This window comes from Phoenix dactylifera, chromosome 9 (assembly GCF_051530095.1).
Source record: "Phoenix dactylifera cultivar Ajwa chromosome 9, Ajwa_hap1_PhDact_Kaust_v1.1, whole genome shotgun sequence".
NCBI lineage: Eukaryota > Viridiplantae > Streptophyta > Magnoliopsida > Arecales > Arecaceae > Phoenix > Phoenix dactylifera.
In genome coordinates this window covers 5265275-5291375 of record NC_143198.1, presented here as the reverse complement: position 1 = coordinate 5291375, position 26101 = coordinate 5265275, and the positions used below count along the sequence as shown (strand labels likewise).

At 39.0% G+C, this 26101-nt stretch overlaps 2 protein-coding genes across 5 annotated transcripts in view; both read left to right on the top strand.

Moving 5' to 3' along the window:
* Nucleotides 1-19771, top strand: part of LOC103705362 (HAD-superfamily hydrolase, subfamily IG, 5'-nucleotidase) — a 56025-nt gene extending 36254 nt beyond the window's left edge. Inside the window, exons 11-19 of the mRNA XM_008789030.6 lie at nt 62-124; nt 363-416; nt 4017-4074; nt 8709-8785; nt 9849-9919; nt 16993-17053; nt 18644-18703; nt 19236-19298; nt 19441-19771. Of these exons, the coding sequence (XP_008787252.3) occupies nt 62-124; nt 363-416; nt 4017-4074; nt 8709-8785; nt 9849-9919; nt 16993-17053; nt 18644-18703; nt 19236-19298; nt 19441-19563 (630 nt within the window). The 3' untranslated portion in view covers nt 19564-19771. The remainder of the gene's footprint in view (nt 1-61; nt 125-362; nt 417-4016; nt 4075-8708; nt 8786-9848; nt 9920-16992; nt 17054-18643; nt 18704-19235; nt 19299-19440) is intronic.
* Nucleotides 19772-19893: 122 nt separating this feature from the next.
* LOC149752785 (protein FAR1-RELATED SEQUENCE 5-like) lies at nt 19894-24198 on the top strand. 4 transcript variants are annotated; one of them, XM_089925254.1, is made up of 4 exons: nt 19894-20702; nt 21041-21118; nt 21204-23928; nt 24031-24198. In XM_089925254.1, the coding sequence occupies exons 1-3, from the start codon at nt 20658-20660 to the stop codon at nt 22386-22388; spliced, it is 1308 nt and encodes a 435-aa protein (XP_089781380.1). In that variant the 5' UTR covers nt 19894-20657; the 3' UTR covers nt 22389-23928; nt 24031-24198. The 4 variants fall into 4 exon arrangements, with proteins under 4 accessions (XP_089781380.1, XP_089781382.1, XP_089781383.1 ...); XM_089925256.1 differs by lacking the exon at nt 19894-20702 and having other exon boundaries at nt 20717-21118; nt 21204-23173; nt 23455-24198; XM_089925257.1 differs by lacking the exon at nt 19894-20702 and having other exon boundaries at nt 20717-23173; nt 23455-23928.
* Nucleotides 24199-26101: the final 1903 nt, after the last annotated feature.

Here is a 26101-nt window from a genome sequence, read left to right as displayed (position 1 = left end):
TGGTCATCTTTGGATTCCATCTATGCTCTTATTCTTGTTGATCTTGTGGCCTGTTATAAAGGTTGGAGGTACTTCCCCAAGATTACCACCAAAACCACTGAAAAAGGTTTGCAGAGTTTTCCAGGTATTCTTTAACCTACAAAATTTTACTTCGTTAAAAAATGTTAACCGGTAAATTAGGGAAAAAGATTGTTTTGTTACAAGAAAAATAACTTTCTGTTGCTTCATATTTTGGCAATTCTGCCTTTTAATATATTTATTTCTTTTACTTAAATAATTCTTCTACTTACATATTTTTATCCTTTTTGTTATTTACTTTTAGTTAGTGAACTTGATGCATGAATAATTGTCTTGCATTTCAGGGAGGTAATGTTGCTCATTTGCATAAACTGCTCTCCATTGGAGCAAGTTCTCAGGTGCTACATTTCACTGCCTATTTATTGTAATAAGACATATTTATTTGTTTTTGAGAAGCTTTAATTGACGACATGCCAGATGCTGTGATTATACTTGCGTGTAGCATTTGAGTTAATTATGTTGGACTTTTTAAAGACGATATTTCAATGATTTCTCTTTTTTCTTTTATTTCAGAGGTCTTGGCCCATGTTCTATTGCATTACATTTTTTCACAATTAAGTTTCTTTTTCATTCTTGCATGTCTAACCGTTGCATTCTGTTAAATGTGGTATTCCTTTGATGAACAATTCAATTTTTGGCGTCCGACAGTTTATTCATAAGGTTTAAAGTACTGGTCTTGATTCCTATATTGGTTGGGATTCAGGTCAGTACAGTTCCACACTATAGCATACCAACACACTGTACACTTTGACGTACTAGTGCCCACTGGGATGCCACCTTTTTTTTTTCTTCTTGTTTATGATTGATATTAGGGTTAGATGAGATTGAGGGTCCAGAAATGTCATTATATTGGGTTTTGGGTGCTGGTATTGATGCAGGCACCATTTGTTTTTTCCTTTTTGCTTTTAAATGTTCTTTATATTTTTAGTTTATGATGCTTCAATAGTATGAATGCATGATAACTATCTTAGAAAAATATCTTGATTTTCTATAACTAGTCCCAATTTTTATAATTAAAATTAAGTTTTCATTAGTTTCATTTTTCATTTTAAAAATAATTTAAAATTCATAGAAATTCTGAAAATTAAAATTGGTTGAGAGCTTTAGATACCGTCATGAGTATTGCATATATTTTTCTCAACCTGAACAATGATGTTTTGGTTGTATTGATTTTAAAGTTGCACCCATTTTGGCATAGGTTTGGGTACACTTCATAATGCATCAAAAGCGGATGCAATTCTAGTAACATTATGGTAGCACTTATAGTACAAACCATGGTCTGCTGTACCGGTCCGTACGTACCGGTCCGGGCCGCCACCGGTACGCCAACTGGTACCGGTACAGCGGACCTTGGTACAAACATGCTAATATTTTTTTCATATTTACTTTTGATGATAAATTTTTATCTTGAAATTGTGATAATTACAGAAAAATAAAATATGCGGCCGAAAAGAACTCGATATTTTACATTTATGGTTCAACCAACATATCAAAAATTCATGCCAATTAAAATAATTGCTGCTTTTTCCCTTATTTTTTGAAAATTAACTATTTTTTAAATGGTGAAAAAAGGACGGGAAAAGGAATATACCTTGATTCCAAGTGGAATTCAGCTTTGAATAGATCTAGTGCTATATGGCCAAATTTAGCTCTCTCTTTTCCCTTCATCTCTCCTTGTCTCTTTCAAAGGCAAGGAGCCTTTGAGAGGGCATCACATGGTACATGGCCCGCTTGAGCAACTAAACATTGTAGAGTGTGATGTTTTAACTAGTCAAAATTCCAAGAAGGAAGAGGCATAGAACTATCTATATATCTAGATTATGCATCATTATTCAAGATTGTCAAAATCCATGAAAAACTCAAAAGTGCTAACTTTGACTTTCTAAACACTGATGCAATATTCTTTTATTGCAGTTTAACTATCCTTTGGCACATATAATGTGTGTGACTGATTTGAAAGGAAGAAGGACCATCTAACGGATGGCTGTGGTTCCATTAACCCACAAACTACTTGGAATTAGGAATTCTGCCATTATTTTTTTTAATTAAGTCAGTTGATAAATACAAACCCATTCTTTGTAGATAAACTTGTTTCTCTTTTTCTCTTAACACTATCTGGAGATTGGCGTGCACAGACATGCACACTAGGGAGAGAGAGAACCTAATGAAGAAGTGAGTGATCAATAGAGACTTTATTGGCAAAAGCTAGGTTCATGTAAGGCTCTCTTGTCATAATGATTGAACTTTCTGGTGATCTGATCTTAGCTAGAGCGACTGTGGAATTCAAACATGTGGTGGAATCATAAAGGATTCAGTTGAATCATATGATGAAATTAGATTGTAATTAGTTATTTGAAGCATGGTTCGCCGTACCTACCCGAACCAGGGGGTATGGGGCAGGGTCGGCGGAATCATTCCAAATCGGGCGGTTCGGGGCAAACCAAGCCGTATTAGTAGCGGATTGGGATTGTACCGACAATGGAAACGAAATCCGTCGACGGAGGGGGAGAAGGACAAGGAAAGAGAGGAAAGGAGAGCGAGTGGGGGAGGGAGGGAGAGGGAGAGGAAGAGAGAGGGAGGTGGAGGCCGGCAAGAGCCGCGCGGAGGAGGCGTAGAGCTCCGCGGTCAGGTCCCCTGTTTCGAACGAGCTTCTTTTTAATTTGGCGATTTTTCTCTCTCTCCCTCCCTCCCCCCTTCTCTCTCTCTTTTTCTCTCTCTCTCGTTCGCCCTCTCCCCCGCCACCTTTATTGTGTCGGTACGGGGCCGGCACAGAATGGTATGGGAGAGTACCATTCCGTGCCGCCGGCAACCGGTCTGCGCCCCGGTTCCGGCATAGGAGATCGTGGTACGGGGCATAATATATCGTACCGTACTGATTCGGTTCCGGTACGCGGTATGGATGGCGTACCGATACTCGGTATGGCAAAAAGACCCCGTACCATACTGTACCGATAGTCCGATACTGTGCTAATGTGGCGGCGAAACTTGATTTGAAGTGATTACTGACAACTACTTTACTATTTATGAAGTTGGTCAAAATGATTATAGAGACTGATATGCCAATTTGAAAATATAAATATTGTTAGCTATGGACCACTTTGTTTCATCTTCCTACTTTTTAATGTGGAAGTGAGTTCAAACCATTTACTAAAATATATGTATCTTTTTGTTTTGTCATCTAAGATTTAATACAAAATGCATGAATTGAAGTTGCAAGATGTGATAGGTTAATATCATATGATACTATTAACATTGTGCAAGATCTGCATTTGGTTGGGCCTTTGTCTTCTCTTTGTTCTGTTTTTCTTTGAATTTTTTCCGTTGTTCGTGCAAAATTGGCTTTTGGTCAAGAAAAAAAAAGGAAGGAAAAGGATATTTTTACTTCAAAGCATTAAACAGTGTAGTGTAGGATGCTGAGTTAAAAATGGAAGAAGAAATTGGTTGAGTTTCTATAGGAATGCTCTCCAAAATTTGTGTTAGGTTTTGCAATGCTTATGGATCTTTGGAAGACTGTACCTAACTACCTATTGTCTAGTGTTCGATGCATGATATGGCCTTTTTCTTTATGCTTTTTTCTGTGATGCCCCTCCAACTCTGCTTCTAGAGGGTGTCTGTGATTTTCTCATTTTGCAATTTTTCTGTTTGTAATAAAATAAGTTATTAGAATCACTTAGGCAATTTTCTATCATGTGAATTCATGAAAGTTTCCCTTTACAAATTTGCTTATCATCCATTTACATGGTTATATGACTATTTTGCATATTTTATCCAATATTCTATTCCAAGTGAGCACGTTATATAGTTTGCATATCCAAATCAAGTGATGAAGTTCACGTTTACCGCTGAATCATTATAAGTCGGATATAAAGCTTTGTTAAAAATTAGCCTCTGTAAGCATCAATGCCTTAAATGTTTACATTCTTCTTACATTTTCATAGGTTCTCTATGTTGGGGACCACATTTATGGAGATATTTTACGGAGCAAAAAAGTTCTAGGTATTTTTTTTAAAAAAAATTCATATATAACACTGAAACTTCATATTGTTTCTTTTTGTTGTTCGCACTACAATTATATTATATGTTTGCTCATGTCTTATTGTTCTTATTTGTTACTTAATGCTCAAGATAGGAGCCTATTCATTTGTACATGCGCTGTGAACATTTTCATGATTCTATTCTGTACATGTAATCTTGTTTCTTTTTACTAATCTTCACATGGATTGTGTATATGATCTTAATAAATGCACATCTTATAATGCCTTAGTGCTCGTATCAGGTGCAAATCCTGTCAGTTTATATCTTGGTTTGATGCCCAAATGGTAAGTGCATGTGTCCAATATATGCTTCAAGTTTTGTGGTATTGATTTCTTTAAATTTTAGGCACATGATCATCAAAGCTTCAAAGGTAATCTCTTATTTTTTTGGTAGATCTACATTGGAAAAATATCTTTTGGATAGTAGATACCACTTAGATTGCAGCAACTTGTCCAGCATTTTGTTTGTGAGACCTAGTCAACTCAACCTTTTGGATTGTTGTTGGAATGTTGTGATCTAGTTGACAGTGGCCACTAGAAAAGTTTGCTAGATCGGAAAATCATTTGTGGCTTTTGTAGGTCTCTTCAAGATGATTGTAAATACACTCCAAACATTGGAATCTCGCTAGAGTCCTTGGATGCAAACTTTCAATGGAGAGACTTAGATTATGGGGAACTAGTTGGCCATCTCGGCCTTCAAATGTGGTTTTCTTGTTCGTGATTCAAGAAATGTGAAATCGATTCTAACATCCTTTCTCGAGCTTATGTATCAATTATCCATACAAATGATTGCCCCTGCACCACCCCCCACCCCCCACAAAAAAGGTAAAAGGTTGATACAGACAATTGTTTTCCCATTTTGTGTGTGTCACTTTTATTTGCATATCTGAGGTACCTATGTTCTGCTGATGATGCCTTCTCTCTTCTTATAATAAATTGTTAGATTGCATATTTCTTTTATTTGCTTGCGATACTGCTTTATCCCTCGACTATCCTCTGCATACTTTTGTCAAATTCATCATGCATCGTGCATCATATGTCGTTGATAATCTTATTCATATAGATCATCTTAGCACTAGCTTGCTTATCAATCTTAGCATGTTGTAGTTCCATTGACTATCAGTGATGTAATTAGAATCTTCTTGCGGTGGTTGAACTCAAGTTTCCATGATAATCATCTGGTTGCCTTCTTATCTTGCTACCATAACTATAATCAGCATGGTTTCTTGTACTGGTCAGTACCGATGCGTACCGATTGTATCGGTATGCAGTACGGGGGGGAGGGGTACTGAGTGTCAGTGCTCCGAACCGGCCCCCATATCGGGTGTACCAGGGGTACCAGTATGGGGTCTAGTACCCATGGTTTTACATCCCAGCGGGATGGAGGGCGTCCTGGCCGTCTCATCTTGTTCCTATGAGAAAATGGGATCGAGATGAGGTTGGGACTATGAAACCCATTCATGTGGGGAAAGAAGAAGAAAGAGAAAAGAGAGGAAGGAAAGATGAAGAAAAGGAAAGTGAAAGGAAATAAGAAGAAGAAAATTGAAAGAATGAAAGGATGGAGGAAGAAAAAGAAAGAAAGAAAGGAAAGAAGGAAGAAAGGAAAGAGAAAGAAGAAGAAAAAGGAAAAAAGGAAGGAAAAAATGGGATAAGAAAAAGAAAGAAAAGGAAAGGAAAGAAAGGAAGGTAGAAGAAAAATAAAGAAAAGAAGGAAGGAAGGAAAGAAAGAAAGAAAGAAAGACAAGAAGGGGAGATAGACAGATGATATCTATTGAGATGCATGATGAGAACTGCTCTCGAGATGGGACGGGGCAGTGGGGTGTCCTGTTCCATGGAGAAATTGGAACACCTCCATTCTACGGGGTTTAAAACCTTGCTAGTACCAACATGGTGAACTTTAATAACTAGTAAGCCTTGTCCCAACTATTTGATGTCATCTTTATGCTTCCTCATTTGTGGGGTCATCTTTGATATTCTTTCAAGCATGGTTTGTTGTACTTGTACGTACCACCCTGTATTGTGCGTACCAAGGTTCGCCAGACCGACCATATCGGCGTACGGTGAGCACCGGCACCGGTACAGTTCCGGTTCGGTACCGGCTTGGAACTGGTACCGAACTGGAGCTGCGCGTGCGGGGACATAAAAAAAAAAAGAAAAAAAACAACGCGTCCGCGCGACGCGGGGACGCGTCAAATGCCATAGAGTGGCATTTAATGCCACTCTCTGTGGCATTAAATGGCCCACGCGGGTTGCAGCCCGCGTGGGCACGGTGCCCCACGCGCGGGCGCGATTCCCCAACATGGGGAATCGCGCACAGGCGCGCGTTCTTCGCTCGCGCTTCCGCGCGCGATTTCCAAAAAAAAATCACTGCATTCGCGTGTGTCTGCGCGGACGCGTTGAATGCCACAGAGTGGCTTTAAATGCCACTCTGTGGCATTAAGAGGCCCACGCGGGCTCCAGCCGCGTGGGCGCTCTTCCCTGCGCAAGGAATTTGTGCTTGGACCGGTGCGAACCGGCCCGGTCGCACCGGCACCGGCTTGGACCGGTGCGAACCGGCCCGGTCGCACCGGCACCGGCTTGGACCAGTGCGAACCGGGCCGGTCGCACCGGTACAAGTACGGAACCAATCGATTCCGACCCAGTTTGGGTCGGAACCGTTTTTATACGCTGTACCGTATCGGTGCCCGTCCGCACCGGTTCGGTACAGGCTGAACCAACCGGTTCCGGTCGGTTCAGCATACCTTGATGCGTACCATACTCTACCAATATTGATTGAGACTCGGTACGCCAGGAGGGTGGGGGGTGGGGGGGGTATCAAGTCTTGGTACACTGAACCGACCCCTATTTCGGGTGTACCATAATTGTTAATTACTTTTACGGATGTTCACATGGTGCAATTTAACTTATATAGAGCCTTAGAAGTCGCAAACATTCCAACTTCTCTCTTTGCTGTGTCAACTATTGTCTCACATCTTATTCTCAATGAACACTCAATAGCTTGCATCCTTGAACATCATCTTAGATCATTTTGCATATGTATGGCTGGCTGCTCCAGATTCAATTCTTCTGATGCTGTGGTTGCTTGTTGGATGTCCGCTTGTTTGTCACATGGTCAGTTGCAAACTGAGGTTGAGGCAAAAGTTAGAGGGGTCTATTCATTGAGACAGAACTGAGATAGTTTGGGCTGTGTATGTAAACATTGCATAAGGGAAAATTTATAAGCTTGGTGTTCTAGAAAAGAGATTCTTATGGTTTTGGTTCTTATGGTGTTTGTTTGGTCTTTGATGTTTATCTAGAGCCCATATTCAGGAAAAAGTGATATATTGCTGCAAAGTTCCAGACTATCTTGTGCAAATTATAATTACTAGTGAATTAATAGGAAAAAGCTAATGACAGTTTGCTGGTAGAAGGGAGAGTAGTAGGTAGAAAAGTAGAAAAGGAATTAAGAGAGAAGATCTCAGGGAAAAGATGGTAAAAACAATTGGGACATTTGTGTAGCAGAAATAAAGAAAGAGATAGGAGAAGGAAGTGAAACCTTTGCTTCTTTTTCCTTCAACTAAAGTAACCCAAAAACTCTTTAAATTTTTTTCCTCTTCATGATGTGTCCTAGCCCTAGAAGAATTTCTATCTTAGCCATTATGACTCTATTTAGAGATTTTGGTAGCAAAGATTTATTGCTTTCATAAAGAGTAAAATAAAAGCAAAGAATAGCAGAAATTATGTGCAAATGCTATCTTCAACATCAATCTCTGTGTAGTATTTCACTAGTTTGTAAAGAAACAAAAACACCAAAGAGCCATGACAACAAAGAGGCTCTTAGTTTTCTATATAAACATGCCATCCTCCTTTAAATGCCAATAAGGTAGCAATGTTGGAAGTTGATGTATTTTAAGTTTGATTAAGCTCTTATGTTGTTTGTTTGATGACATCTATAACCCTAAGATATCCCACTGAGGGTGCTGGCTTATCTGGAATAGTTTCTGCCAGTGTAAATTACAGAACAGACTTTGAGCCTGTTTGTATGTCTTCCACATTATTGTTTGTATGACTTTGATTTCTTATCATTTTAATTTATATAAAATGCAAACTTGTTAATAGACATGGTAACCTCTTTCAAACTATCATAAATTGACTACATAGTTGGGATAATTTATAAATGTCCGCTATATCGATTCTAAGTAGTTTTATCTCTGGAGGTATTCATATCCTTGTCTGTGAATTTTTAAGGCTTTTCTTGAGAAGTTTGTTAGGGTTCATCTGTACTATCACTATGTGTTTTTGTTGAAGATCTATTGATATGAAAAATTTTATGCTTGCTATTAGAAACAAATCAATGGCTTATAAAACTCTTAAATTCATTAGTTTATCTAAGTTTTTTTATTGGAGGAAAAGAATTTATTTCAGGCAGACGCATAACAATTGATATAATAGTTATGTGTTGTTTCTCTCCAGTATCTACTGCATTGTAGATTTTTACTTTGTCCTTCATATATGTTGGTCCTTGTTCCTTCTTTTTTTTTTTTTAGATTTTCTTGGAAAAAAAGTGCATGGCTGTCTCTTTGTGTCAGTTTCACAATTTGAAGTTTCTGGGTTTAGGTTGGAGAACAATGCTTGTTGTTCCTGAGTTGGAAGAGGAGGTTAAGCTTCTTAGGAAAAATATGGATTTCCGTAAGGTACTATGGAACTTTTATTCCTTTATGATTTCGACAATTTCCTTTCATTAATTGACACTGGTTGTCCATAGTAATTATTATGTTGGTTAGTTTATAGGAAAATGTGCAATATTGGAAGTTTGGCTGCTTATAGCTGTGTTGACATTATAAAGCATGAAAACTCCATGTGGCATTTTATGTCTTGTCCTTGATAATGATATGTAAATTGATTTCATTTTTTATTTTTTGAAGGGTTTTCTGCTAGCATCCCTTACTCATGGCAACAAGATGCATATAGTTTGTCATGGTTATTTCATATGTTCTCAAGATGAATGGCAAAACCCTTTGTGAAACTGACGTGATAATTCTTTGAATAACTCATTGCTCTAGTAAATAAAAATCCTTAACATAAGCTTCTGCTCAGATACCTAATGATTTAATCTACTTCTGGAGAGCACTGCAAAGTGATGGGCTGAGAATAATGAAGTACCACAATTATGATGGAAGGAAACTCAATTAGACTTAACTAGTTCTTCCCCTGGTGTAATTAATAATGTGTATTGTCTAATTCCTTCATAATGTCCATGTCACTATGATCCAACAGGCAACACAAATACATTGATCTAAATCATTTATAGGCTAGACTTTTTAATACAGATAAAACCTGAGTTTGTCCTAGCGTAAGCTAATATGATTTTAACTTTATGCTCAAAGTTTGATCTTTTTTTTTGGGATCCATAACTATTGAATTTTCAGAATTTAAGTGGAAAGATGTAAATTATGAAGTTCTCATATGAGGGTCAGACAAATCAGACAGATGAATTCCAACTATCCCATGAGCATTGCCATTGAGGAAGTAATATATGCAGGAAAAAAGTACACTTTTAGTGCAGTGTTGGAAGCTAGCATTAATGCCTAGCCAAATAATTTTCATTGAAGTTTGAAATTCTGGAATTTATATGCTAAATTGGAAATTACAAGAACATTAGTTTGTATTGTACTATTCTTAATTTATACCTGATTAGAATGCCCAAGTAATGAACATTTCTTTCATTCCTTTCCTTTTGGTATATTTTCTATTCAGATGCTTCGACAATTAAGGAGAGAGCAGGATCTTGTTGAGGATAAACTTCATCGCCTGAAATGGACTCTCAGGTAAGCAAGTCTGTGAGGAGAGTTACTGCTTGAAATTGAAATTCTTATTGTTTTTTATGAACATAGATATCCTGTAGATACCATTTTAATGTTGATGCTTAGTGGGTCTGTTAAATGCTTAAATAAATAAGAAGGCATCATACATCAGAAGAAATATTTATTTGGATATAAATAAAACCTCAGCATGAGCTCATAATTCTGAGTGATTTTGCTGGAAGGCATCATACATCAGAAGAAATATTATGTGGATATTAATAAAACCTCAGCATAAGCTCATAATTCTGAGAAATTTTGCTGGTTATGAAATAATGGAGCGAAAACATAAACAGCTTACTATCAGTATGTCGAACTACATTATGTTTTTCACTTCTTGGTGGATTCTAATTGAAGATCATTTTTTTGGAAAGGAAGATAATAGTGACATTGAGGTGACCATGTTTCATTCTTTATATGATATTGACAAGTGACCTTTCAAGGATTGGTGTCAATTTTCTCTATTGAAAAATGATTTTTTTGGTGGATTATCATATATCTGCTCTGATTTACTTGAACCAATTGAGCTTCTTTTCTTGTTGCCTACTCCATTGTGTGTTAATATAGGTAGAAATTAGAATACAAATGGACCAAATCAGAGCTATACTGACTTTGTCCTAGTTCAACTTGAGTGAGCAGGATTTTGACCCAGCTCATCCTAACCTGGGGCTAACCTAAATGGGTAGACCAGGTTTCAACTCAACCACCTCCATATTAAAGTTGATCTCAATGTGTCTAAGACTGTTTAGTCTCTATAAGGGTTAGAAAGGTTGCTAACCACCTGATGGAGCATAAGGTGCAGCCAACAGGTATTATGACTAGCTAGTTCATGCCAAACGTCGCAAGTGCGAGTAGATTCATTGGCGAAATCTTCAACAAGCAAATATTTGATTTATTCCCATCTCATGAGCGAGCGTGCAATGAGCAGGATTTAGAGGTTTTCACTGAATTTTCTTATAAATTTTTCATTAGAAACAATATCAGGTTTTAACTAGCTTTCCTTATTTGTAGTAGAATAATTCTACCATGTTTTCTTATTGTCGAATCCTATTTTGAGTATGATTCTGCATCGGGTTTAATGCCCAAATTAGGATTAGGAGATCATGTCCTATAGATATACGTCTAATACATTATATATGGTAGCCTTTTGAGATATTAATAAAATTCTTTTTGAGAGAATTTTCTTCAATTTTCTTCACCAAGTGAAGGGTTCTTCACTTGGTGAAGAACCAAGTGAAGCATAACCTTCACCAATTTCAGTCCAGTTTGCTTCTATTTGCATGTTGATCTTCGAAGCGTAACCTCGTCAATCAAGTTGCCCCTTCATCCTTTGCTATTGTGTCACCACATATTGTAATTGCTACAACAATTACCGGTCTCTGCTCCCTCTTGGTGTTAGCTACTACTTGCTCACAATTCCATTACTAGCCCTTTAGAAAAGTATAGGGAATACGTTTCTATGCCTAGCAAAAAAGGTAATCAGAGGAACATAGGGTTAAGGGAGATTTTGAAAGATTTTGACTTGGACCCAACACAATATTGATTTACTCCAATATTTCTATTTGCAATTAATTGTTTTTAACCTTTTAAGAGGTTTTGCCCAAAGAGTGGGCTTTAGGGGTTAGAGTGTGGTGCTTTCCATCTTAAACTTCTACTGAATGTGTTAGATTAAAGATTGGTGTTCTAGCTTTAAGATTTTGTCCCTCGTCAATGTGTTCTAGAAATAATATGGTGGCAAGCTCCGCCATTTGAATACTATTATTATACTGGTGAGGGATCGGTATGGTATGGTATCGTTTCGTACTACCAATACTTAGGCCCCGTTTGGCAGAGCTTTTGGTGGACCAGAAAGCACTTGCTGACTCTCCAAAAGTACTTTTAGATGGAATAGGGGTGCTTGGTAAAAAAATCGGAAAGCTAAAACAGCTTTCTGGGAGAAGCTCTATTTTGGAGCTTCTTCAGAAAAGCACTTTTAGCATGCGCCGGAAAGCTGTTTTGATTGATAATTTTTTTTTTCATTCTAGACCAAAATATTCATAATAAAATATTATAATTATAGAAAATGATAATATTAATATATAATGATAATAATTATAATGTTTTATATCTTTATTATTGTATTATACTATAAATATAATATTATATTACATTATATCATAATACATTGACATAATATGTTATATAATATCAAATTATGTTATATTATTATGCTATAGTATACAATATTGTATTACTATATTATCATAATATAATATTATATTACAGTAATATTATACTATATCATATATTTATGTATTAATATATATTATATTTTATTATGCTCTGTTGTATAATACTATGCAATATTCTTTATGGTCATTTTGTTATACCAAAAGTATTTTCGCAGTTTGTTTACCAAATACATATTAAAGTTTCACAGTACTTTAGAAATGTAGTTATCAAACAGCAAATAGCTTTTTATAAAAATTCTACTTCAAAAAGCTCTACTTTCGAAAGCTCTACTGCCAACAGCTCTGCCAAACGGGGCCTTAGTATGGTCTAGCTAACCAGCTTGGTGCTGGCATGCTATTTTTTGATTTTTTTTTTGTTTTTTGAGGATTATTTTAAAGATATGAATGTTTAAATTATGAATTTAAGGATATTTTAATGTTACTTTATTCAAAATATGCTGAACTGGTACCGAAAGACATACCAGTCGGCGATCGAACTAATTTAGCGTGTTCGGTACCGGGCCCGTACCGGAAGAGCGGAGCTGGAACCGGAGCCGGAGCCGGAACTGGAGAAGAAAAAGAGAAATAGCGAGCGAGCAGGGTAGGGAGGAGAGGCCGCGGACTCCCGTGGAGGAACGCGGGGAGGCCGCGGGGGCCCGATGGAGGCTAAAGCTGCAGTCGCGTCCCCTGTTTTTTTTTGAAATAGGAGACACGACTGCGAAAATTTTTTTGGAGATTTTTAATTTGAGTTGGCAGAGCATTTTTGCCGACTTTAATTAAAAATTTCTCATTTTTTTTCCGCGGCCGCAGCATTTGCCGCCCCTCCGCGGCCTCCACCGTCCCCTGCTTTCCTCCGCAGGCAGCAGCCTTTCTCTCCGTTCTCTGCTCGCTCGCTATTTCTCCTTTTCTTCTCTGGCTCCGGCGCGAACCGGTTTCCACGACGGAATCGTACCGGTAAGCCACCAGACCGGTTTGGTACGGGCCGAGCCGGCCGGTACGGGCCGGTTCAGCATACCATGATTTTATGTCATACTGGTCTTTGGAGATCGTATATTTGCTTCATAGATGCAATTGTAATAATTAACATAGACAATGCTTATTTTTTATCTTAGAGATGCATATATCAGATTGATTTGACTAGAAAATATGTACCGGTAGTTTCTTGTGGAGTGTCTACGCTTCTTGTAGACATCAGGATGTTGTCCATATTAGGGGTGTTGGATCTAACTTCAATGCAAATTCTTGGGTTGGCCATCCCATCTGAGGGAAGATTGCCGCGACGAAATCCGACCCATTATCTAGCTAAGATCATGGAAGGTAGTAGTTACTTGAATATGATGTCTTAGATGTAGGATATCCATATGGGTTATACCCTAGTTGTGGAAAATAGGACCCACTATATGATGATGATCCAGATAGGTCTAGGGAATCTACTCCACATGCTCTATCATCTATAGTAGTGTTGTATCTTGAACCATCTCAAGAGGCTCATCTCTTGTATGCTCTCGTACGCTCATCAGCTCTAGGACGTGTTGTGTTCCTATCTTGTGTGATATGAGTGAATTGTGACAGCTGGTGAATCAACTAGGATCCCAGGTGGTTGTGAAGTCCTGTGCACCCTCGCCATGTCCATTGCTACTTCCTTGGCCAACAAATGCTGTCGCTCGAACTATCATCATTATCATCGCTTGTATCAGGAGATCATCTAGGCAACCAGTAATCCGAGGGCTCAATAGTCTCAATATTTGGGTAAATAGGCTTCTCGTCAACTCTTCCAATGGATCCACAAGTTTCTTCCTTATCTTTTCTTGTTTCTCTAAAAATTTGCTTTCTTTTCATGGTTTCCCTTGCTTTTTTGGTTTTCGTAGGTGGCTCATCTATGCCCACCATCTTGACTAGCTCTACCTCCCTGACTAGACTGGGTACCATGGTGACCTCTTCTTTAATATCTCCCTATCACATCTCTAGAGGATATCTCAGATTTAAACCCTTGCAATCCTGATCGGCTTTGTATGACCTTTGTGGTTGCTTGGTCGATTGTGAGTGTAGTATGTGTCGCTTTACCTATTGCTTAGTGTTCTCCACAACCTTTCTTACTGTGGAACTATCCGATCGAGGATACGATCCTAGCTCATTAAGCTCTGGCTGCTTCTATTGGTCTTCAAGCCAACCAACCATCAAATCCTCTTTATCATAAAGTCATTGTGAAGTGGATCATCGTACTTGAACTCCACCTCCTCCTAGATGCACTTCAATCCAAGTCATATATTGCCATGCACGTATAACAAGTCATTCGATCTCTTTTATATTAGGTGGTTCTTCTATTGACTATATATTAAGAAGGTTGACTAGTTGCGTTCATAGCCAATGGAGGAGACTATTTAGGAGAGGATCTGACTTGCTAACCTCTTTAGGTTTTTCGGTGATATTCTAAAATGAAACCACTATTTGGTTGCGATTGCAATTAAGTAAATTGCATATTAGACATTATTTATATAAAACATTAGATCAGTTAGAGATGGTGTCCAAAAATCATACTTTGAGTCTATCTACTTGATCGAGCCTTGGCAATCATCATCATACGATACAAAAAATCCATCTGGGGGTATCTCTTGCTATTTTTAGCCCTAGGCACTCGATATAGTGGTGTGATTGCCTTATCTACTCTCTCGGCCTGTTTCCAAAATTGTTGGCTTGGAACCAAGCCCTCTACCTGACTCCCTTCCATGCCACTATGGACATATTTACTCTCCTGCCACTCAGCACTCATAATTCTGAAGCAAGCATGCCTTCTCATGAATGCTATTAAGTGCAATGTAGCGCATGGCAAAATGAGACTACTAGCCCTAGACCCCTAGTATCTCACTCCTAGTATATTTTCTCATCAAAGCCAAAATCCATGTATAGTTATATATGAATTTTATGGTGGTCTGGCTGTCTTTAGCTCTTGCTTCACCCTGCGGATCTTGTCAATGTGTATCAACATTTAGTTAATGCAGTGGGCAATACATGGGGTCTAGAAAATGTGTGGCCTCATGATCATCAGAATATCCTTGGCAACCTTGTACTCTAGCTTATTATCAATAGCCACCTGCATGATATGTTGTTTCCCTATTTGATCAATTGCGTGCTCCTTCAAGCTAAATCAAGTTCGTCAAAAAATGATGCTTTGGCATGCCATAGGTGTCTCACTTGCTCTGATAGGAAGCTAGCCATCTATTTAGTCCCTCTTTATTACTATCAAGCAGCTCACCATATATATATCCTTCAGCCCAAGAGGATCAACACCCTAACCAATTCTCTAGATGGATTTAATAGTAGATCGATAATAGATGTTGTCTATGGCATTTGCAAAGATGTAATTGAAGTGGAACCATGAGGCAATATTTCTATATCCTTTTTATTATTCTTAACAAACATACAATCAATCTTCTGCTACTTTGAGTCTCTGTTGGAAAAGGCATGTGGATCTATGTCATAAATGTTGGCTCTAGTTGGCATATCTTTGAGCTTCTCTCCTTGTTGCTGGTAAAGGCTCCAAGCATAGATGCTATCAAGTTGCTATCTTTACTTATAACGTTCCTCACAAACTTGCTCTTCCTATAGCCTGGAGCTGTCTTGACGGACCTAGAATCGAAGCCCCCTTGTATTGTGAGGGTCCAAAACTCCAAATTGTGCCTGGTGCCTGGAAACCTCCTTCTCTGCCATTGATCATTTATACTGTCCTGTATAGTAGCCTGAATCTGAGCCTCCTACATGTCTTCTGGATTCAACATCTCATAGTTCTTTGGATCCCTCAAGGGATATTATGGTGGCTCAGCTACCCAATATTCAATCTCTGCTTGTTTTTCTGTACCTTTCCTCTTACTCTTCCTGAAGTCGTGAAAGTTCTTCTTTATTAATTGTTGGACCTCTTATGGATATTTTTTATAAGCAACCACTTCGAGGTAACCACCAACTACTTGCTGCTGCAATCTCGTCACTCAATCCCTTCCACTTGCGCCTTTAGGTGGTGCTAGCATGAAATCATCACACTATCCTCCTAGCCTATGTTGGCATCTCTATCTTTTTTCTTGCTTTTTGAATCTATTCCGCAAGTTTGATGAACATACATCATAAACCACCACTTTTATCACCATAAATTACATAAAGTGGATCGGCACTTTTTAAAGAATAAACATATTTTTTGATAAGTTAGCGACTTTATAATTTAAATTTTGCTTAATATGGGTGATAATTTATAGTATTATGTAAAAACTATGCATGTTGTCCTAGAAAATATGCCTAAGTTACCAAGACATATTACCATATTTTTCATGATTTTTAGATGAATTAATAATTATTCAGTAATTAAATACTTGAAAATTATATAATTTAAATTTTAATACAAAAATGGTTGAATTTTTTCAGAAAATATGCCAGCATTATACTAGTTTTCATATTTTTATCTTTTTTAATTATTTTTTATTATATTAAAATAAGAAATTAATATTTAATTATAAGATATCTAAAAAAGTAATTCTAATTTGAATTAATGTAGAACCCTAATATGGGTACTGCATATATTTTTTCAGTACTGCATATATTCTGTGCAGTTCGACCCGATTCAGACCTCTTACCGAGCCGAAACCTTGGTCCAACCTATGGTTCCGGTTTGGAACAGTTCGCTAACCCTCTATGGTGGCATCATCCACTTTCCGATGAAACTAAGAAGTGTAGGATATTGTCTATCTTGTGTATTGATTTAGGTATTTAGTTTTTTCTAAATGACTTCTGTACAATTTGCTTATTCGATTTTTTTGGGCTTATCGAATTTGTCTTTTGGTTCAGGTTTGAAGACCCTGAAATTGATAGAAAGCTACATTTATCATCTGAACTTCATCAGTTGGAGGTGAGTTGCTGTCCTAGTAACAATATTGATAGTCACAGACTCACAATATGTTATAGCTGACTAATATATAGTATTTTACACAATAACCTCTAGGAAGAACTCATAAACATCTTTATAGAGGAAGCTTTGAATTCCAATTTTATAAATGATTTTAAAAATTGTCATTTCATTAAATCACTTGAAATGAAAATAGTTTCTATATGGCTAAGTGAGCATGACTCTTTCTCACTGTGAAATTATTGAATTTCTTTTTTAATTTTTTAGTTCGAATAAGGAGGGAAGGCAGGTAGGTAGAGAGAGAGGGAGAGATCCAATTATCCATCATTCTTATCATTTACACCATATTCTTTCTTCCATGTTAACTGGCAGAGTAGTAAGGCGTATGTGTCTTAACTCACCAAGAATTCATTACAGACCAAACTCTGGTATTCAACAGTGCCAATGCTTGCACATGTTAATTTATACTAATAACATCAACCTAATTACTGATTGAAAATGATCATATTTATGCCATGTAAGCAAATAAGCAAGACATCAAGTCTTTGATTTAGAACTCTGATGGCTAGTGTACATCTGGTTGCTCTGTTTGCGCGAAGCATCCTGCCGTGATAACCTGCTTGGCTGACTTGTATGTAATCAATATCAACATTCAGCATTCTTTTTTCACGTTGGTGTAGAGCTACTTCCTGGTACTTGATTTTCCTGAAGCATCCTGATTTCATTAATGGGCTGTTTGGATGGCTGAATAATCTAACCATCAATTTTCTCCACATGTGGTTACCAATAAGGTAGTTAACAATAGGAGGGATGAGACCTTCTCATTGCATAAAATTGAGATTATTGAAAGTTGAAACCCTACAAACCGGGGTAAGTTAAATCACCTGTATTTTTAGATTACAATATCTGTGGAAGCCACACTGAAGTAATTGTTTTCTGGAGATGGTAACCTTCACCTTACCTTGGACCGAAGGTTCAACATATCCAAAAATGTACTATGCCTGCATCCAAACAGGCCCTAAGTATCTTTTATGATGGCAACTATTGATTGTTGTATGTCAAGTCGTCTCTGTTTTCATTACATCCTGATGCAATAACCTGATTAGTCAACTTGTTCGTTATGTTGGCATTCTCATACTAGGTCAGAACGGTGTTTTAACCTGCCAGTTGATGTCCTTTTCTCATCCATATACCCATTTTTATCATTTACTTTAACATGAGAGATTATCTTGCTGATGAGATCACTCTGCCATATGAGTTATTTATGTTCCTGGAAAGGTCCTGCATTTTTGTTTTCTTGGGAGACTACTTCTCATGCCAACATGACCATGATTTGCCTCAAATATTATGTTACTAGGTATATTCTTGATGTATCAGTTCATTTACTGATCCCTAGAGGTTATTAGCTAATAACCAATATCCACTCTTATATGGGAATTAATCCCATCAGTAGTCATAGTTTGCAAACTGGCAGAAGCAATGACATCTGATAGGATATTGAAATCTGTTTAAATAATTTCTCTTGTATATGGCTTGTGATATTCTTTGGACATAAAATTTCCTTACTATGTCAATATTTCTTCTGTGTGTTAGTTACAAAGGGAGAATGTTCGACACCTTCATCATGACGCTCAGCGGGAATACCATCAGATGGTAACATCAACCATTTCATCCCTGTAACTTGATGTACAAATATGTTGACCTTGAAAGAAGGGGGGAAAACATGGAACTCTTGGTCTATTGATATAGAACCTTACAAATTCTTGGAACTATGTATACTGTTATTTTGCTTTTGTAGTCGATACAGTATGTATAATTTTTCATTGTATGCTGTCATGTTCAAATCATGCTTGAATAATTCATGATTTCTTTAGTTTATTTGTTTCGCTCGACAGACATTCAAAGATTACTCTCAAAGTACAGACACTGCTAAATGCTGAAGTGATCCTTACCCTCAGTATGAAGCATGCTGGCACATGCATGCATACTTACACTTGACAAACAAAGAAATGATATTGTAGTAGATAATTGCTGTTGCTGAAGTATACTTTTTTTTTGTGTGTGTTTGTTATGCTCATCAGTTTCTTCTGATTGCTTGGTTTAGTGTGCATCTTCTGGTGATCATTATTGTTTTCCTGTTTAATTCTGAGAGTGATCGTCTTTTGTTTTCTTTATCTAAATCTAGTTTCATAAGGTCTGGGGACAACTCATGAAGACTGGCTTCCAAAATTCTCGTTTTGCTCATCAGGTGTCTTTTCTTGTATAACCTTGTTTTTTTTATGAAATTTTGTTTATTAGATAGAGCTGAATGGGGAGGTGGGGGGGATTGACACTATATATGTTTTGTTATTTTCTATGTTAGTTTTTGATTTTCTTTGGTGGATGTGCAGGTTGAGAGGTTTGCTTGCTTGTACACCAGCCAAGTAACAAATTTGAGCTTGTACTCTCCTGACAAATACTACAGACCAAGTGAAGATTTCATGCCACACGAATTTGATATTCTTGGGCTCTGAGGGAACTGAAATATGAGGGGTGTTACTGGAAACTGAAATATGTGCATAGAAGGGAAAGTAGCATTTTTAATTAGACACATTTTGATCTGCTGTAAGAAAACTGCAAACCTTTGCTAGTGGTGAGAATGACCTCAAATATCACAGTTACCGTCTAGGGTTCAATTTGTAACTTCAAACTAATCAATAGAAAAATAGTTTTACTGTATTACTTACAGAAGCCTATTTGTATCCAAATGAAGACATTAGCCATTGTTAGAAAACTAACTTTTCTGACAATTTTGTGGTTTCTGTTGTATGGTGCTTTGGCATAACCACTCGTGTTTCGAGAATATGGGAAGGTTGCTTTTTGTTGCCGACTGAACTCAAAAATTAAACTTTGGCAAGCGTGCTGTGTTTTCCAGCGCATGGATATGAATTCAGAGGTAGTAAGGCTTGGAATCCAGGTTGTCCTTGTGCTTGGTGGTCACATCTGCCTTTCAAGAAGGCATGAATTTTTTTTTGCACAGCGGCCCTGGACGCCTGGTTGACTTCTTGAGGTGCATGGTTAATGCTACACAGCGAACTGGGAAATCAACGAATGAAATTTATTCTTGTTGTATTAGGGCGAGGGACATTATTTCGTTATCTTCTCATGTAGAACATCAGCTTATATAATATTTCGTATCTTCTCATGTAGAGTATCACCTTATATAATTAATATTCCGTATCTTCTCATGTAGTACATCAGCTTACATAATATTTCGCATCTTCCAATGTAGAACATCAGCTTATACGTGTCAACATTCTAAACGCATGACCTGACTGTCCTTATGCCCGAAGTTTCTGCTATTAAGGGGAAATGTCACCAAGCTGCATCCCCTCAATCAGGACACCCCCCAAAAACCAAAAAAAAAAAACCCAAACTAACCTTTAGTGTAATTACCATATTGCCCTTGAAATTTTCTCAGTACACCCTCCTTCCTCCTCCTCCGTCTCCTCCTCCGTTTCGTTTTGAAAAGGAAAAAAAAAACCACCCCTCAAACCCCCCTTAAACCCCTCGATCCATTTACATCGTTTAGGCGATCTTTGAAGGAGATTTAAGCCCCATTCGAAGCATGAACAAGCAACTAGTGATTTGGGACGAAGAATCGGCCGCAAAGGTACGTATTCCACCTTGTTTCGAAAGTTTTTTTTTTTTCACGGTTCGTGCTCCGTTCGGCACTGGATCGCCGAACAAAAGGCTTCTGTTCGGCTGCATAGTGCCGAACAGAAGCCTTCTGTTCGGCAACGCTCTACCGAACAGAAGGCTTCTGTTCGGCTGCACAGTGCCGAACATAAGGCTTCTGTCCGGCACACTGCAGCCGAACAGAAGGCTTCTGTTCGGCACTCTGCAGCCGAACAGAAGCCTTCTCGTGCCAAATCGCGTGCCGTGCTGAATTTTGTGCCGAACACATCCTCTGATTCATTAATTCTTGGTGATAAATTATTTTATATGTAGGGCTATGCTACAACCGAATCGAGTATAATTGGATCAGAATTTGTACTGGATTACACAAGCGAATTTACAACTTACGAGGTATTATAATATATTGTGCAATTTTGTATTAGTTTAGCGAGCTATTTTTACAACTGTGTACTTACATAAATTGTTTAATGTATAGATCTTCAAGAGTAGAGAGGACTTGTGTAATTGGTGTCGTGAAGCTGGGAGGCGAAATGGTTTTGTTGTTGTAATCAAATCATCCGATGCAGGTACCATTTCTAAGAAACCCAGAATTACGTTAGGTTGTGAGAGGGGTGGGACGTACCGAACTACAAAAGAAAAGCGAATAAAGACTGCCTGTGGGACAAAGAAGTGTGGATGCCCTTTTGCATTAAGAGGAAAGAAATTGGATACTGCGGATGATTGGATATTACTGGTCGTATGTGGAGTGCACAATCATCCCGCTGCAGAGAATCTGGAGGGGCACTCATATGCAGGGAGATTATCTGAGCAGGAGACGGAATTGTTAGTGGATATGTCGAAGAGTTTGGTTCGTCCAAAGGACATATTATCCACATTGAAGGAAAGAGATGCCCTCAATGTTACGACTATCAAGACTATCTACAATGTACGTCAACGGTTTAAGGTTGCAGAGAAAGCCGGGAGGTCTGAAATGCAACATCTATTAGGTAAATTATCAGAGGCTAAATATATTGAGTGGCATAGGAATTGTACTAATACGGATGTTGTGCATGACTTATTTTGGGCACACCCTGGCAGCATTGATTTGTTCCGTGCATTTCTCCGTGTGTTGATAATGGATTGCACGTACAAGACGAATAGGTATCGTCTTCCGCTCTTAGAGATTGTGGGGGTGACATCTACTGACATGACATTTTCAGTTGCTTTTGTATACTTAAATTCTGAAGGGGAAGAAAGCTATACTTGGGCATTAGAGAGATTGCGCAGTGTCATAGCTGATGATGTTTTGCCTGAGTTGATTGTTACAGATAGAGACTTGGCTTTGATGAATGCAATTCATAGAGTATTTCCTACTGCTAGACATTTATTATGTAGATGGCATATTAGTAGGAATGTTTTGGCCAAGTGCAAAAAATTTTTCGAATTGAAGGAGAAATGGGATAAATTTATTATGAGTTGGAATGTACTAGTGCTGTCCTCCACGGAAGACGAGTATAATGATCGCTGGAGTGCACTGCAGAGAGAGTTCGGTACCTATCCAGATGCACTACAGTATGTGTCAGATACTTGGCTGAGCAAATACAAGGAAAGATTTGTTGCGGCGTGGACTGATACATGCAGGCACTACGGAAATGTGACGACAAATAGGTATCACAAATAAAGACTCATTTAATTTTAATTTGCCTCAATTCTTATATCTAACTTTCATTTGTTTACTAGGGTCGAGAGTGCACATGCAAAGCTCAAAAAGCAGCTTGGATCAAGCCAAGGAAGTTTCGAGTCATCTTGGACTAGAATACATGGATTGATTGAGTTGCGGCACAGCTCCGTTAAAGCCTCATTGGAGAAGAGTTTATTGGTAGTGCAGCACAATTTCAAGCCAGCTGAATTCAAAGAGTTGCGAGGTTTCATATCTATAAGTGCGTTAAATCATGTCCTCGCCCAATCGAAACGAGCCAATTCAGTTGGGTTTGATGATTCAAATTGTGGGTGCGCTATTCGACGCACACATGGTATACCATGTGCTCACCAGATTGCGCGGTACAGGGTGGAAGGTCGGCCCATTCCTCTCGACTGCATAGATCCTCATTGGAGGAAACTTGATATTCTGCCTACCCCCCCGTGCAGCCAATTCAGTTGAGTTGTGATGCAGAGTTAGATTTGATTGCGCTACGATTCAAGAAGTTAGATGGGGCTTCTCAATTGCAGATGATCAAGAAGTTACGAGAGATTGCAAGTCCAGATAGTACACCTCTTTTAGAGCCTGCAAAACGGAAGACCGGTTCACGTGGGCGCGCTTCACTGAAGGTTGATACGTCTACTCGACGTGACCCGTCTGCGTTTGAGTTGGTTCTATCTGGACAGGATAGTTATTCACCTGGTGTTGAGAAAGTTACCATCCGCAATCCATCTACTCAGATTCAAAAGAGACGGCCCAAGCAAAAGGTAAGTACCAAATATTTATTTCCTTACAATAGGTATCACAACGTCTACGGGACGGTCCGTGCCGTGCCGGTATGTCATGTGCCGATACGGGACATGTCGGGACGTGCCGTGCCGAGATGTGCCGATACGGGACATGTCGGGACGTGTCGTGCCGAGATGTGCCGATACGGGATGTGCCGTGCCGAGATGTGCCGATACGGGATGTGCCGTGCCGAGATGTGCCGATACGGGACATGTTCTGCCATTGTTACATATTTTCTATCATTTGATATTATTTGCAGATTTTTCGTACTAGAGCCCAGTCACATACGCCCATTATCTATATTGATGCTATTCCTTCTGCCTTGAGACCATACATCCAGCATATCAAGGATGTAAAAGCTGATGGGAATTGCGGATTTAGGGCAATAGCTGACTTACTGGGATTTGGAGAAGATGACTGGGTGCGTGTTAGGAAGGATTTATTGCAAGAGTTGCAATGTCATTCGGACCACTATCGCACATTATATGGTGTGGAAGGGACGATTGCTGAGATCACTCATGCATTATCATATTATGATGATTGTCCACCATATGACAGATGGATGACTATGCCGGACATGGGTCATCTTATAGCATCCTGCTATAATGTTGTCCTATACCATCTCTCGTTGCAACAATGTCTGACCTTCCTACCTCTCCGTTCTGTGCCAGTACCTCTTCTATCCCGCAAAGATATCGCTATCGGATTCGTAAATGGAAATCATTTTGTTGAGGTACTACGTTCACAACACTTGCGAATATTTAATTTTGCTTATTTAATTTTGCTTATTTATAATTTTGTAGCTATTAATATTTTCTTATTTCTAATTTTGAAGGTGTTCTTGTTGCCGGGACATCCCGTTCCGCCAGTAGCGACCAACTGGCGAAAATATCATCTTCCTTGTGCTACCGGATGGGAAAATTCATATGAAGCATGGATTCAACAGTTCAAAGAGAGCATCTCACCTAATGTTATAATTAGCGAGACAGTAGAGTTAGATTGATTATTTATATATGTACAATTTTTGAAAGTTGTAATTTTTTTTGGCCTCTTAGAGTCATGTACTGTGAAACTCCATCATCAATATAAATCAAAAAATATCTGTCTTCGCATTGTTAGATTGATTGTTATGTGCACTGTTATATTTGTGTAAAATAGAACGGGCCAGGCTTTACAAAGATTACACGTAAATGTACCAAAAATATATATTTTTCATTAATATCAAAGGCTTTACAAAGATTACAAAGGCTCCATCATCAATCCCTATGACGCCATCGTCGACGCGTGTACTGCTGTACGTCCGAATGAGAGGGTCCTGGATCCGAATGAGAGGGTGCTGTACTCGGGCCAGGCTCATCACCCAGAAGTACCTGATGCATCTGAGAAATAGCATCATATAGGTGCCCGGCACCTAGTGACGTAGCCTCTGAGGGACCCATCCGTACAATGTCGGTACTGATACCGAGTGCAGCTGCATTACGCCGCCGGTGCATGTCAGCATCATCATGACCTCCCCTAGCTCCAGAATGAGTACTCGAGCGCAGATGAGGAGGCTGAACTGCAACGTGCGTGATACGGAGATACCACTCCATGTATCCCGGTACGCTGTCTGATGGCCGGGTAACTGGGTGGCTCCTGCTCGCCTGGCTCAGCACGTGGTCCTCCCACCGCTCCCAAAGCTGATCCATATAGGAGTAATGTATCCGGTACGAGCCTGCTGTGGAACCTCTGTTGGCTCGCGTAGGGGCTAGTGGCGCTCGAGGGATGGTCTGAATACGACCAAACTGTCTAAGAACCCTTTCTGGATGATAGGGTTCTACGATATCAAGGCACTTGATGGAGCCACTAAAAAATGCGACGGGTATATATGGGCGATCTCCCCGAAGCCGATGATGGGGATCCCAAATAACCTGTAAAACAAAAGGTCCATTTCAGTTTAATACTATATCGCATATTAAAAGTACTGACAAACACAAGCAAATGGTAATATGATACGTACCTCATCGATGCTCAAAAGGTCCAATGACTCACGTAGAACCACTAAATGGTCCATCGTGGTACGGGATGGAGTACCGGGCATCCAGCGGTGCACGCGGGGACTGGCATCAGTATACTCGAGCGACGGGTGAGGACTGAGTGCTGGAAAATGCTCATAAATCCATGCCTGCAGAAGCGTCATATAACCACTGATCTGTCTCACTGATGACCTCGACGCAATCCCCAACTGCCGATACAAATATGCTAAGGCAGCTGTACCCCAGGCATATGTGCTCACCCTATCCAGATCCCGCAGTAAACACAGATACGCTATAGGCACCCTGGTCCCACTCTTATCAGCAAAGAGTGTGCAGCCTAACAAAAATAACAAATAGGCTCGTGCTGCACACTCCATCCTCTGCTGCCTGTCTCTATCAGATACAGAGTGAAACTGAGTCCTCAGCCACTCCATCATCACAGACTGACCGCGCGATGACAATACCTCCTGACGCGCGTCTCCAGCTGACACCCCCAACAACTCCACAAGTAGCTCCTCAGCATCCCGATCACTCATCCTCTCAGGAAAAACTGATACTGAGGAACCTGCGACAGGAATCCCTAAAATGGCGGATACATCATCCAACGTGATAGTGATCTCGCCAAATGGTATATGGAAGGTGTTCGTCTCGGGCTGCCATCTCTCTACGAAGCCCGAAATCAGAATCTTATCGATGAATCGATAAGAGCACTGTACTAACTCTACGAGGCCCGACTGCCTCAATAGTGCTCTGAACCTGGTATTTGGTTGGTTTGAAGACCACCACTTCCATTCACCAACCTTGGCAGTATGGTTCATGCACTTTAGTGGAGCTCGTTCCTGTAATATAAATGTATAATTACTACTACTTTATAAAACATCAATAAACAAA